General features: G+C 41.6%; 1 protein-coding gene across 2 annotated transcripts in view; it reads right to left on the minus strand.

The window, feature by feature from the left end:
* SYT1 (synaptotagmin 1) overlaps positions 1-16,196 on the minus strand; it is a 905,119-nt gene that overhangs the window by 239,988 nt on the left and 648,935 nt on the right. For both annotated transcript variants that reach the window (XM_075600187.1, XM_075600188.1), the window contains exon 6: positions 12,906-13,089. In XM_075600187.1, coding sequence (XP_075456302.1) covers positions 12,906-13,074 — 169 coding nt within the window. In that variant the 5' untranslated portion in view covers positions 13,075-13,089. The remainder of the gene's footprint in view (positions 1-12,905; positions 13,090-16,196) is intronic.

Here is a 16,196-nt window from a genome sequence, read left to right on the forward strand (position 1 = left end):
CAGCCAGAGGAAAGCAAAGCTACAAAGCTTTCTTTTGTCTGTTTCTTCATATTATGTATTTTTTTTTGTTTCTTGACAAAGTTGCCAGTTGCCAAAACACCCCTAATACATTTGCTTTAGTATGAATTCCTATTCCTTTATTTCAATCTACTTATGGTATGGTACATGTGCCCTAAACTGTAAAATACTACGAGGGCGATTCATGAATCTGTGACAATGCACACTGGGGTGTTACTGAACTGAAACTCCCACTGAGGTTAAATGGAATTTCCGCATGGTAGTGTATTCTTCCTCTTTCCATGTCTGTTACTTAGGCAGTCAAATTCTTATGGGCAGATCCTCAGAAGAGCACTCATTCTTTAATGTTACGTTATCTCATTTTAACGTAACCATATCCACAACGCCCCCCAATGCTGCTTAACACTACGTTGTTCAGCAATTTTCCTTAAAATTAAGGGAACCTTACATTTTCATGGACCTTAGGCATATGCAGATCATGTGGTAATAAGCACTTTACTAGTAATGGAGATCCTCAGACCGCTGTTACTGTTAAAGTTATGCGAATAACGTAACCATATTTAGCCCCTGCATAAGCAGTGTATTTTTTTTTAGACTAGGGCAATCTCCCTTAAACCAGGTAACAAAACCTTGGTCATTTTGCTAATGGACCTTACTTTTGCATATCATTAGCTTTGGGGATACTCGTTAATAAGGAGGAAAATAAGGTCTGTTACCTAATTAGGTAAGGTAACATTATTTGCCCTTATTAAGCGCAGTTTGGAAGATTTACCCCATATATTTTTTTTAATGGATATCATTACTTACACTAATTACTTATTGTGCAGTGAACCTGCAGTCCAGTTGGGTAATTATTTTAATGTCGTGAAAGAGGAAATAATGATATCTACTGGTATAACCAGAATAATAGCATAACAAGAGTCCATCATTCAAGAGAGTATACCTGGAAAGAAACTACTTATCTTTTAATAATTTGTCTCATAATGACACTAAAAAGATCACTTTATCATCCTGTTTAGAAACATGCTTATCACAGAAGCGACAGTAGGAATAGGTGTGAAGCTCGGCTGTCACTCTTTGGCATCCGCATAAAACTTTTTGCAGTGTACAGTTGTGTTGCATAATCCATTACATATCAATTCAAATTTGACAACTATGAACTAAAAACGTCTTGCTTCGCTTAATTATTCACTTTAAGAGAATAGCACCTCAGCATCTGATAGTGGGGCCATGACCAATATAAACCGTATTTCCAGACATCATCTATATACCTAACGCTTAGAGAATAAATCTCAGGGAATGCAATAATATCACAAAACCAACTTCTGAAATAAATAGCTGTAGATGCACAAGCAATACTACAATACTAAGTAATCTATGTTTTGCATATATATTTGGTGGCTGGAGTCCAGAATAATCAAACCTTATTAAGAGGGACTTATCACAACTTGCCTAAGAGTGTTATTCCCAGTAAGTATGTAAAATGTTTTAGGCAATAAAGTTATGTAGTATGTAAAAAACAATTATTCAAAAAGAAAACTAAAAGTTGCAGCTGAGGCTTAGTCTACATTTTCATTCCAGTGCTTGTTCTGTGATTCAGATGAAAGCATGGTTTCCTAATCTTTAGGCCTACTATACAAATAGTAGAAGTGTGCCAGCAGAATTGACTGCGTACTGTACAGTATATGAATATATATTCTGGGACTCGGAGTAGGAATTATGTATAATTATGTGATTAATTGGTATCACAGAGCTGTATTGATAAGCAATCCACATACAGTACAGCACTGTGCTTATAACATATATTTTCTTCTGCACATTTTGAAGTTTCATTGCACAGTGGTACTGTAGTGCTGTGTTTGTTTTTTCTACATTGTTGAATCCATTTACTAGAGAGTATGTTTTATTGCTCAACAGTGTTTATGAATTTTCCAATAATTAAGGCAAACACAGCTCAGCCCTAATTTCTCATTATGCACCATCCAGACTCTTCCGTTCTTCTCAAGGATGTCTTCTTTCTACCCCCTTTGTATCTAAAGCCCTCTCCCGCCTTAAACCTTTTTCACTGACTGACCCACACCTCTGGAATGCCCTTCCCCTCAGTACCCGTCTAGCACCGTCTCTATCCACCTTTAAGACCCAACTTAAGACACACTTGCTTAAAGAAGCATATGAATAGCACTGTGGATATTATGAACACATGATACATAAAGCTTGGCCTCCTGCAGACGCACTTACCAGAACTCCCTCCTACTGTCTCTGTACGTTCTCCATACCTACCAATTAGACTGTAAGCTCCTCGGGGCAGGGACTCCTCTTCCTTAATGTTACTTTTATGTCTAAAGCACTTATTCCCATGATCTGTTATTTATATTATCTGTTATTTATTTGATTACCACGTGTATTACTACTGTGTAGCGCTGTGTACATTAATGGCGCTATATAAATAAAGACATACAATACAATACAAGCAGGTGTGTAGCTAACGGGGACTCGGCCATAATTTGAACATTGCCAAGACACCTATAGATAGGTTTGGAAATCCGGGTACTACATGAAATGCATGCAATTGTGCTCAGGTTCTGTTCCATATATAATGGCACCTCTGCTCCACTGGTTTATTATTGCAAGTATTATTTGTGTACATACACATTTTAAATCAAATTCTGTACAATGCTGGCACTACATCAAGTAATGGACATGCTCATTTTATTGACTTGTGGAGTGTTCTCAGCTATCTTTAATGATACGATTATATACAAACTGGCAAAAACCTTAAGTGCATGCTTGCTAATGCAAATAGCCTTACAGATAAAATAGGCGAGCTTGAACTAATAACTAGAAGGCAGCAATATGATATTATAGGCATTACTGAGACATGGTGGGATGAAATTTGTGACTGGGTAGTTAATTTAGCGGGTTGTTCCTGTAACACTTGTTCCCCCCATCTCTGGAAGATATTGCTACTGGTTACTGCTGTTGTGGTGCGGTCATACCTGTGAGGGTCCAGGAGAGCTGAGTGGTCCACGATGGTGTGGGCAACAGGACAGGCTTTTGGTGAATTCAGACTTCGCTCATGGTGTCATCGACTCCAGCTTCAGTGGGTTCCAGAATTCCCAGAGACAGTCCCCACCAAAATAGACTTCTTTCACACCCCTGCCCAATAGACTCTGGATGGTGCTTCGCTTTCTTGGCATGGAGGCCTCTGATCATTCTGCCTCCTCAACCCAGAGGGTGGGAGCAGAACTCACATGTCTTACCCCTAGGAGGGAGAAACCTGGACTAACTATAATTTGGAATTTCCTCTCTGAGACTCCAAAAGGGGCAGGCACAAGGTCTGTACCATGATTGGCTGTACACAGAACCTTGTGGCACCACCTCATCTGTCACTCAGAGAGTGAGCATGAGTGGTGGTCAATGCCATCTAGGACAGCCTGACACAGCCTGTAACTACCAGGAACTTACATGACAGGAGGCAAAGAGGCAGGCTGGACTAGCCAGGCTGCATTCCCTTTTTCGGAGGGATCGAACAAATAGAAAAGGTGGTGGAATATGTTTAAATGTTAAATCAGATTTAAAACCGATAAGGGAAAATGCTTATGAAAGGATTGATGACAATGTAGAGACTTTGTGAATAGAAATAAGCAGTGGAGGTAAATGTTTGTAGGGTTATGCTATAAGCAATCAAATATCTGTGAGATTGAGGAAGCTTTTGCAAATGGAGAAGGCAGCAAAACTAGGTCATGTTTTCATAATGGATGATATTAATTATCCGGACATAGACTGGAGCAATGAGATTAGCATTGCAACTAAGGGAAACAAGTTTTTGGATGTGCTAAAAGACATGGCCCAAATTATTGAGGAACTAATGCAAGAAAATACTTTATGCAAGAGAATAAATAAAATCTGTGCACAGATTAAAAGTGTCCTGAGCTCACAGGCTCCAGCAGCATAGGTATGAATATTTCCCCCGCTCCACCGTCTATAGTGTGGGATCCACACACAGTCTCAGTGCCTGGTCATGTACAAGGAATGAAGGCTCTAGCTGGACAATCTCCTCAGTAATTAATTAGCAAGGACGTGACTAGCACAGGTCAGAGACTGAGACTGTGTTCCCCACACAAAAGACGGTTGAGCGGGTGAACTATTCATACCTACTGTATGCTGCTAATCTGATAAACTGTGCTGCACTATTTTGTGTTATTTCTTTTTTTCACATGCCACTTTTGTTTCACTGCTCCTGTTCTGTTTAAAGTTTGTGTTGCCTGATCCAGTGGAGAAGTCTATCTGGAGCAGCACCTCATTCCTTACGGGTTGTATTAATTTATAATTTATTCACTTATATATGTTTAAATATTTCACACCTTAAATATGTTTGCGCTGAAACACCCTATTCTATTCTTTACAGTAAGGGCAGTTAAATGTGAAATTCATTACCCATGGAGACTGTGATGGCAGATACAATAGATTTGTTCAAAAAGGTTGGACATCTTTTTAGAAAGGAAAGGTATACAGGCATATACCAAATAAGTAAACATGGGAAGAATGGTGATCCAGGGAATAATCTTATTGCCAATATATGGATTCAGGAAGGAATGTACTTTCTCCCCTATGAGATATCATTGGATGATATGTCACTGGGGTTTTTTGTTTGCCTTCCTTTGGATCAATATACTGCAAATGCAGATAAAGGATGAAGTATCTGTTGTCTAAATTTAGCATACTGTAAGTTGAACTCTATGTAACAATAAACACAAGTATTGTACTGATTATTCAAGTAACTATGATTCTATACTTTCATTTTTTTGTACGCTTAAGGCAATAATATCTTATATTTTATTACAAAGTTGCACTTCAAAAGCATTCATGCTGCCACCTTTGCGGTGGAATATTGCCAGCACATTTCTGGTTCTCTAATCAAAACAGCTACATTATTACTAAACAGTTACAGGAGGGTAAACAAAGACATCTGGGAATAAAGAAATATTCATTGGATAACATTGAATGCAAATTAGTAAAGGTTTAATACAAGCTTGTGTACTGAAAATACCTTAGCACTACATCCTACACTAATGTGTAATTCATTTAATATGCTGTTGCGTATATTACTTTGCATCATTCTCTTGATTGCTACTAAACAATGCACTTGTACCAAACAATAGGAGGCCTTGTTCTACCCCAAACGAAACTATGGCTGCAATGGATTTTCTCTGATACGTTGCTATCTTGTATTTAAATCTAAGAAAAGAACACTTTTTCAAAGGAGCAATAAATGCAATAATTGAACCTGCAAACCACTTAAAACGTAACCTTTAACTAAGTAAGGCAGGGCCACCGACAGGGGAGGTGGGGGGGTCAGAGGGTACAGGTGTCCCCGGCCCGGAGGCTGCTGGGGCCCGGTCGGTGCTGCAAGTTGGGCCCGATCACTAGCCAGGCCCGGCTGCCGGTCCTGGCCGGGCTCCAGCTGTCCATCAGCTGCCTGCAGGCCTCTTCCTCTGTCTATCCCCCGCCGAGCTTCCAACGCTGGGGGCGTGTGACGGGCCTCTGACGTCAATGCGCCAGAAGTAAGCTTGGCCTAGCTTCCGGCGTGCACTGGCATGGGGGGCCCGGCACGTGTTGACGTCCGAAGCTCGGCGTGGGACACAGAGTGGGGGAGAAACCTGCAGGCAGCTGATGGAGAGCCAGATCCCGGCCGCGACCAGCAGCCGGGCCTGGCCAGAGGTTGGCCCAACTTGCAGTGCCAGCCGGCCAGGCCCCCAGCAAACACTGGGCCCCGAAACCATCCACAAAGTAAGTGTATATTGTATATATATTGAGGTTTTTTTTTATATGCATTGTTTTTTTTTATATGCATTGGTTTTTTTTATATGCATTGGGTTTTTTAGTTATTTATTTTTATATGTATTGTGGCTTTTTTTTATATGTATTGGGGCTTTTTATATATGCATTGTTTTTTTTTACATGTATTTGTTTTTTTATATGTATTGGGAGGTGTGGGGGTATTTTTAAAGATGTATTGAGCGGTGGGGGTATTTTTTTAAATATGTATTGGAGGTGGTTTTTTTTGGTATGTATTTTGTGGGGGGGTGGGGAGAGGGGGTGAGGGAGGTTTTTGAGTGAGGAAAAGAGGGGGTGAGTGAGACGCAGGGGAGAAATATACATGTGAGGCGGGAGGAGGGGGAGAGTGAGGGGGTGATTGAGGAAGAGGGAGTGAGATGGATGGGAAGAAATACATGGGAAGATGGGGGAAATAGAGGGGGCTCGTGAGGTGTGAAATGGTGGGGGTGGAGGGGCTTGCAATACTGCGACACGGGGCGGGGGGGGGGGGGCTTGCCATACTGCCAAAAAGTTTCTGTGTGAGGGGGGGGGGGGGTTGAAGGGTGTGGACATTGCTATATTCCTGGGTCCTGAACTAAGGAGCAAGAAATCCTATAATGGTTCACTCTAAAAGAGAATCCTGCCATATATTTGTTTTCACCGTTGAACCTGCAAACCCCTTAAAGGTTACATTTTAAGGAGTTTGCCGGTTCAACTGGGACCAAATACTGTATATATGGAGGCATTATCTATAAGAGTGCACCATTATAGGATTTACTGCTCCTTTGAAAAAGTGTTCTTTGTTATTAAACTATCATAGGATATACAGTCTACTAAAGTTTGACGTTTATTCAACAGAGGCTCTTATTTAATATGCTGCTAAATTGCTTCTCCATGGTAAGGAAGCCTCTGAGCCACGACGAGATGAATCTGAGGCTTCGCTGAGATAGAGAAGCAGCCTCAGAGCATATTAAATGTGGGTCACAAAGCATCTCCTGCATCAAAACAACAACAAGCATGGCTATGTACTATTAGAAAAGACAAAATAATGGGATGCAGACTGTATTACACTGCTCATATCGTTTTATCATGGTGTCATTTTAATTTCAAATTTTAACATCAGCTTTGTGTAATTAGTTTTAGTTTGGTTTAATCCATATAGGTTTATGTTTGGCTAATTAATTGTTATACGAGATAATTAAATGGGAGGCACTGACAGTTTGTTAACTTTAATGATTCAATATTGCCTGGCAATAAATAAATACATGGCAAATTAAACAATAACTCCAAGCCACATAATGTGCTTTCAGATTTTTTATTGTTTATATTTTTTTTTTGTGCAGCATCATATTTCTTTACACTATGGTAATAAAATGCAGATTCTGTTTTGTCATTGCTGGTCACTGCCATGTCCCAGTTAATGATATACAGGCAATTGCCATTACAACACCTCTCTCCTTGCAAGACGGAATTTTATGTGACAGAGAAAAGCTGCTTGCTATCAATTCTGCAAACATGGCATCTGCCAGATTGCCAAGATCCATCTCAGGGATGAAAATCAATTAATATTGTAATTTATCTGTCATTATTGGTCACAGTGCATTATTCATCCCAATTTATAAGAGTCCTACATAATAATCCTTGAAAGACATATGCTGTAAATTGTTTCCTTCGTACCCAAATGCAAAATGCTGGTATAGCAGAAAGGAAAGCAGGGCTTTACATTTAGTTTTTTGCAAAGCTGAAGTTTCAAAAGCAGTATGGATTGTCAAAAGGTAAATGCTATTGTCCAATTATTCTCTAATCCAGGGGTGTGCAAACTGGGGGTGCAAGCTTTCCCATTGGGGGGCCCCGGAGGTTGCAGAGGACCCGCACTCTTCCCCAAGGTATTTAAATTAAATGCCGGGGGATCGCGTGAGGCCTCTGCAACTTCCCTTACCTTGTCTTCGTCGCTGCGTCAAAGGTAAGGAAGGGGGACAAGCAGGGAGGTAGAGCCGGCAGAGGGTACAGCGGGGGAAATTTGTGCACCCCTGCTCTAATCTAAGGAGCCTCAAAGCATACTTTATACAGTAAAAACTATTGTATTTAACATACCTATTGGTTCAGGGTAATCAGGCGATGTTTTGGGATTGCGCGGGTACATACAGGCTTAAGGCATTTGCATTTGCTTGACTGCATCTAAGTGTCCCAGCAGCGGCGGATTTACAAATCCGCTGCCCTTAGGCACTTGGCTGTGCCTGCCACGCTGCTTCTCCTTCAGAATCCAGCGTCAACAGACGGCGCGGACGTCACCAACCTGACGTCGCACGGCGTCTCGTTACCGTGGTAACGCAATGTGATTTGACTTTTGTTGCCATGGCAAGGAGATGCAGTGTGTCGTCGGTTGTGACGTTCGCGACGTAATTTGATGCTCGATTTTGAAGGAGAAGCAGGGCCGCAGAACGGATGTGGCTGGCACAGGTAAATAAGTCGCTTCCCATTAAGTCTGATAGGTCAGAGAGTGTGGCAAATGCAAATTGGGGCAGACATTTTTGCTGCCACCAAATCCTGCCGCCTTAGGCCTGAGCTTAACGGGAAATCTGACACTGTGTCCTAGTATGTGACGTCGGATGCCGCATCAGGAGAGTATATAAAGAATCGTGAATCATAACAACCACTGACAGCACCATGAGACGGACTGAGTGAGGTCCTAGATCTGATGTTCAGGGCTCAAGTGAGGTGTGTGCTATCAGGCGGAGGCATGGTCTCATATGAGTATAAAGTAGGTTGACCTGACATCCTGTTTTTTCTGGGATTGTCCCGGTTTTTGGGATTGTGTCCCGATGACTTTTTAAAATGTTTCAAAATGTCCCGTTTTTTTGCACCGAACGCGAATTCACTGCTGGCAAGAGCTGATTGCGCATGTGAGACCAGCAAGAGCCAATCCAGCACATGCGCAATGGGCTCTTAACGGCCGGCGCGAATGGCCCACGCCTATCGCGAATGACTGCTGTCAAGAGCCGTTTGTGCATGATGGCTGGCAAGAGTAAAACCATACTTTATGTGGTATCAATAATAAAATTCAACACTCACTCAAAGTTAAAAAGGCTTAGGTGACAAAGTGGAGGTGTATATTGGTCGGAAGATAGCACTCTCACCGCCTCCTCCTCCTCATGATTGCTGCGTCTCTCTGAAGAGTTCCCACACTTCCAGGTTGGAAGCCCGGATGTTCGCTTCCACAGTGACGGCATCTCTCTCTCTCTCACTTGGGACTATGCTGGCACACTCTACGTGTTTCACTGCTGGCAATTTCATTAGGTGTATTCTAACAATCGGCTCTTGTCAACCGCGCATGCGCGATCAGTGTGGGTCATTCACGCATGTGCTGTCGGCTTTGGCCATATACGCATATGCAGCCACCTTCCATATGAAAATAATATCATCTATGTACCTTCTCCATGTGACCAGGTTTGCGTTGTCAGTCTTGTCACTTTTGGGTATTCACGTATTTCATACACAAGCAAGAGGACCTCTTATATATATTCGTTTAAGGACCTAGTTTTTACATTTTGGGGTTTAGAGATCGATTTGTAACTGAGACTTGCCTTGTACAAAAAATAGAACACATAGAAATATTTGTATATAATTTGCAAACATATTTAAAACTTAGGCCAGGTCCCCGCTGGCTACTGCAGCGCCCGCTGTGGTGGACACTACAGGGACAAGAGCTGCCCCACAATGGGGTGGAGCCCGCTGTGAGGGGGGCCGCCACGCTGCGCTGACAGAAACGCCTGCTCTCAAGAAAATTGAGATCAGTACTCGCGATGGAGCGCTAGGTCACGCCCTCCGGCGGTTCAGCCAGTGAGGGTGAACCTGACCGGGTGATGTCATGGCCGCGCCCCCATCACTCCCCCGTTCCGCCCCCTCCTGTCTTACCCCTGCAGCTCACTGCAGACTGGGGGACTCGGCTGCACACGCCGCCTGCCTCGCAGACACACGTGAAGCGCATGCAGCGAGGCCGTAGCCTTAGGTGAGATTTAAATTTCATTAGCTACTCCCATTTGTGTGAAGTCACTGCACCTGCAGTTGGATGATTTTGTAAGCTAAGGATTGCCTCTTTAAAATCTAACTACAGTTACAGATTCAAAGCACAATAACATTATCATAAAATTGTATGCTTCCCAAGTGTAAAACCAAACATCAGGGAGTGAAAATGGAAGCTTTACTTAAAAATAACCTAAACATATTTATAATATATAATTATTCAAAAGCCCACAGTCACCAAGACTAAACCTTGTAATACTGTCACTGTGTTTGGTTTCCTCTAATTAACATACTGTAGCACATTCAATTCCTTATCTCATGCTTTCTCCCCTTTATCTGAGTTCTAGCTGATCCAATTATCTTTCTATTGCACAGAGCTGTCTCTATTTTGACCATCATTCTCTACTTGTTTTCACCCCCCATGTTTCCATAACTTTAGAACTCTGCTCTTCTCCCACCTAAAAGTCTTAACTAGACACTCATTTCCCAAATGACGTATACTCAGGGCATAGGTACCTTCTCTGTTACACTAAACACACAGTTACTCATACTTCCTATTATACTCTCCATGTAAACTAATATTGTGATATTCTAAATTAACTTATTGTTACTCATATTGTTGAACGGATTACACTTTGAGTTCCCTGGGAACAGGATTCCTGTTGCACAAGAGGAGATCTGCGAACATTTTGCCTAAGTTCCCAAATCTGGCAAAAATCTGCCCTTTCTGTCTAACTTCGAAAAATGTAAAAAAAAATTGTACGTTTGCAAGGAGTTTGCCAAGTAAAAATATGCTAATTTGAATATGCAAAATATATTTAAATTGGAATATTTACCAGTTATCTCATGTTGCCATTTATTGTTATAAGGATTTCCCAATTTTGCCACCGAGGCAGGACATCTGCCTCTACCAACATGGCCACCGAGGCAGGAAGTCAGTCTCCTTCTGAAACAATTGCCTGCACCTGTCTGCTCCCTTTATAAGGCTGCATTTCCCTCTCTTCCTTGCCTGTGCAAGGTTCTGTTTCCCTGGACACCTGCTATTGCCTTATCCTGCCTGCCTTGTTCCTCCCTGTTGCCGATCCCAGCCAACCACGACCAACCTCCTTTCTCCAGCCCTGACCTCGAAACTGTGACCCCTACTACTCTGCCTTCTCAAGGCCTTACCCCAGAACAGTGACTTTGAACATCCTACCTTCTCCTGCCCTGAACTCGGACCCGGACCTCATGATTCTAATCTCCAGGATTTGGATCCCAGGTACGGGTCGGTCTCTAATCTCCACCTCTGCCTAATCTCCACCTCTTTTTGGGAGGTACAGTATAAAGCAATGGTACTTTCACACTTGATATTGTACAAATGGAACTTTAACCTATAACCTAAATACTCATATATTCTATCCAATTAATATAGGCATATTATAGTTTTATTCAATTTTGATGCCAAATGAACATAATTCTCTACTTACTATTTTTCAAAATGAATCTAAAAATATATCAAGCACAGACACCTGTAGTTTTCACAGCTCTATTTACTGGGTCCCCTGTCACAGGGATCATTTTTACAAAGTCTATGTTTTAATGCTTAGCATAAAAGTAAAAGATAACAAGTAATCCGCCGAAAGCTTTAAGCATATAAAAAGTTAGCTGAAGTTGGATGAACCTCATCACACCACATGTATAGCACAAAGTATGGTAGCCTTCATAATTCCCAAACAGACAAAGTATTTTCAGAAACCCAAGATTAAAATAAGTATAGTTATATTACGTATAATTGATGCATTTCATCATTCCTTTATGGGTAGTCTAATTTATTTTAACAACATCACTTGTAATATACATACTGTAAATACAATTCCTCTGAAAGCAGCAGAAATCTCTCCAATATCTGGACCTGCAACTGAGTTACATCTTTAGCTCACCAGTAGATTGGACCTTACCACTTCCCAGTGGATGAGTGAGGCATTCTGTTTCAATATATTTATCAAAAGAAAACCTCCAATACAATATCAATAAATATATTCATCTCTTAAAAATGAGATTCTAATTTCATTTGCAGTGCTATGCCATAAGACACCTTTCAGGGCCAGAAGATGCCTTATACACCATTCCCTTGAGTGGATTATAAGGTGTATTCTTGCATATCACTGCATAGCAAATATGGGACTAAATGTGTGCATGTTTGGATATCCTGGGAATGAGCTACAAGGGAGAATGTCAATCAATAATTGTATCATCAAAAGAAAACTTTAGTGGAATTAATGTGTGCTGCAAATACTGGTGCATTATGCTGGACTTATTTGGTTTGGTAGGACAAAATATACAAAACAAGGAGCAAAACAGAATTCTGTCAAAATACAGCTGAAAAGGCTTTGAATGTGGCTCTGAAAAAGCAGAACCTCACATAACATACTGATGTCATGTACACCACTGACTAATGCAATGTCTGCAATGCTGAAACGGCCACAGATTGGAACACGTCTGCATAAAGCATTGCCTGAGTGGTATTTAAAAATATCCAAAATAAGACAATGCTTCACATATTCCAGCGTTAAATATTTCATTATTCATCGGTATGATTACGTTTTCACTACGCACACAGGCTACTAATAATCTATTCACGTCAGTCTGACCTACATTATGATTACATTTTAGAATAAAGATTGCTTGTCATTTTCTTTTTTTAGATTCACAACATAAATATTTTATCTCAGCTCAGTGTAAGAGATTTGCAAATTAACGTCAAATCATGGAAAAATAATTTCAAAACTTGCTAACAGATCTATGCTGGATTCAGGACTAGAACAGTCATAATAAAAATGCAGAGCAATCTAATTGATCATTTGCATGATGTGCCATTAGTTAAAAAGCAATTTGTGCAAAAAGCTGTTAAACATGTCAAAAAGTATGTTATTACAATTCACAGTAATTCTTGACCATGTTGAAAGCCTTGTTTGAATATGTTAACATCATAAAAATAAATGACTGTTCTAATAGTATAATATTGCTATTAGTAATAATGTTAGAGGTTCATACTCTGCATTACTTACATGGAATTTTATTGAGCTCGTTCATGAACTTGTCTTTTAGTTTAGCAAAAGGATCGTCTTTTCCTGCCCCGGGACTCACTACTTCTGTGGCATTGTTTGGCAGTGCCGCTGTTGCAATCGTTGTTTGGGGTGCTGCCAACGCCTCCCGCCGACTCTCTTCTGACTTCATTTTAGTCCCAGGTCACTGTTACACATGAGAAATAGCAAGGAAAAACATTATTTCAACAGATCCAACATCAGCTGAATGTTATATTATGGTTACAGAGAATGATCACCGGCTGCATCTGTGGGTGCACCTGCTTACTAAGAAAATATTACTTCATTAGCATATTGGCTTGTATTGCTTCATATAATATTTATCAGGCTACAAAGAATAGTTCATTTCAGCAGCATGTGAGCAATTAACATTACCATTTGATCCGATAATACACATCTTAAAAAGAAAATCCCTATTGCCCACTATTGATTGCCTTTTACCTTAGACTGGGCACGAGTAAGTACATACATGATGTGGATTCTTCCATTGATACTCATGTTTATTAATCACAAAATGGAGCAGCCCAAATGGTAGTGCTCAGTGATTTTGTGTGTGTGATGTTTCCAAATGCTCAGAACTTTGAACCACAAATACTGTATGATCTTGACACTTGGGTGAGAACCAGGGGCCAAATTCCCCATTAATCCCATAAAGCACTCTTTACAGAAAGGGTAACCAACTCCAGTCCTCAAGGGCTAGCACTGGGTCATGTTTTCAGGATATTCCTGCTTCAGCACAGGTCAACGACTGAGCCACTGATTGAGCCACCTGTGCTGAAGCAGGGATATCCTGATTGAAAATCTAACCTGTTGGTAGCCCTTCAGGACTGGAGTTTGCTACCCTTGCTTTACACTATATAGGAAAGTCTACTTGATTTCTCTACAAAGCATTATAGAAAAGCATTCATTATAAATGTCTGATACACGTGACACAAATATGGATATGCATACAGGTGTATGTACCCATGTGTACACAGTACTTCCACAAGCTTTATACAAAATGATAAGATATCAGGATTTGTGAAAAACAATGGTACATTAAACAAAGAAGCTCTTCTTTAAGAATCCTTACATCTTCAAGGAATAAAAGAGAGTAAAACAGCATCATTGTGGGGTGAAGAGGCTCATCATAGTTTAGAGTCTGTTGCAGCAGGTTGCAATTACCCATTTAAAGTAACCTGTCATTATGGAGGCAGGAGAAGAAGGTGGCAGGATATATGAAGTGAATAGGGCACCAACAGAAATCTTGAGGCACAGGACAAATAAAGTGAGCAGCCCCTGCTCCCCAATAATCTCCCGTCCCCACGTCTCACTTGAGGTCCCTGAGAGTTATGAGGTTTGCAAGAAGTTTGTCAAGTAAAAATTTGCTAACTATATTCAAATGATTTAAATTAGCATATTTACCGGTTATCTCAGGTGTATTTACCATGTGTTGTATAGAGGAGTATATTAGGAGGTACTGAATATACAATAAGGCAATGGGTACTTTCACCTCAGTTACAAAAGGAATTGTAAACTACAACCTAAATACGCAAATATTCTATCCTTTTGAGATCTATCTATCTATCTATCTATCTATCTATCTATCTATCTATCTATCTATCTATCTATCTATCTATCTATCTATCTACTGATGTGATGAGTGATGAGGTAAAAATGATCAAACCACATGTTTAACACCAAGTATGGTGAGCCTTCATAATGCCCAAACTCTTCAAAGAGTTGAAACAGGATAGCATAAATTTGTAGTGAAGGAAGTCTGCGAGAGTATGAGATTGCCTCCAGAGGCGTTCAGAGGAACGAGTGGAGGAACGCAGCATGCTCGTGTGGGAATTTAACCAGGGTCTAGGGTTAGAAGGGAGAGTGCGGCAGAGAGAAAGCGGGGCATGTAGATCAAGAGAGGAGGACAAGGCAGAGTTGTAGTTCCTGACCAGGTTGTCAGGGTCTGTAGCAGAGCTGAGAGAGGAGAGGGAGGAGTGTAAAGTGGACTCAAAGTCAGGTAAGTAAATAGAGCGCAGGTTTCTGCAGAACTGGGGGGGAGGTGGAGAAGGGGAGAAGCGAGATAGAGAGAATGAGATGAGGTGATGGTCAAAGAGAGGAAAAGGGGAAATGGCGAAATCGGAGAGAGAGAAGTTTTTAGTGAAAACCAGGTCTAAGTAGTGGCCATCCTTGTGGGTGCTGTCTGCAGTCCACTGTTGAAAGCCAAAAGAAGAGGTTAGAGAAAGAAAGCGGGAAGCCCAAGGGAGAGAGGGGTCATCAATGTGGCAATTGAAGTCCCCAAGGAGAAGAACAGGGGAGTCTGAGGAGAGAAAGAAAGAGAGCCAGGATTCAAAGTGAGAAAGGCAGAAGGGGGATGAGTAGAGGTAGGTCGGCGATAGATGACCGCCATGTGGACAGGGAGAGGAGAGAAGATCTGGACTGTGTGAACCTCAAAGGAGGGAAAAGCAAGTAATGGAGGAATAGGAAGAGTTCGGTAACGGCAGAGAGAGGAGAGCAGGAGCCCCACGCCTCCACCCCTGCCATCAGGGCACGGAGTGTGGGAGAAGGAAAGGCCACCGTAGGAGAGGGCAGCTTCCAGAGCAGAGTCAGACTGAGTGAGCCAGGTCTCAGTTATAGCAAAGAGAAGCAGGGAGTGAGAGAGAAAGAAGTCATGCACAGAGAGGAACTTGTTAGAGAGGGAGCGAGCATTCCAAAGGGCACAGGAGAAAGGAAGAGAGGAGGGAGGGTGGCAGGGGATGGGTATGAGGTTGGAGGGGTTAACACCAGAAGGAGTAGAAGTTGCATGTGGGAGGCGAGGACGAGAGCAAGTAGAAATAAGGCAGGGACCAGGATTGGGAGAGTGTTTCAGCACAGACCAGAAAGGTAAGAGGGGCATAAGGGTGTAATGTATCCCCAGAATGGTACCGGGGTCCCCTCAGTAACAGAGGGATCCCCAGTTCAATGCCCGGTTACCCAGAACCGGTATAGAGGTTCTGGGGGTACTCCAACCATATATGAGGTTGCGAGGGTTTTATGAAACCTAAATACAGTTTCTAAAGGGAATGAGATAAAGCCCTGAGAATGAACCTAAGCGTTTTTCATTCTACCTCGGGACTTAGAAAAAATATGGGGGAAAATATTTTGTTTCATAGTATTTTAATAGTAGATATGCTTGTGTACTGTATTATGAGCTTGAGACTTCCAGGTCCATGGTTCCGAGAGACCATGTGGCTACCAAGCTTGGTGCCACCAAGTCTGCGCAGGTCCCGGACATGA

Source organism: Ascaphus truei, chromosome 5 (genome assembly GCF_040206685.1).
Source record: "Ascaphus truei isolate aAscTru1 chromosome 5, aAscTru1.hap1, whole genome shotgun sequence".
Classification (NCBI taxonomy): Eukaryota; Metazoa; Chordata; class Amphibia; order Anura; family Ascaphidae; genus Ascaphus; species Ascaphus truei.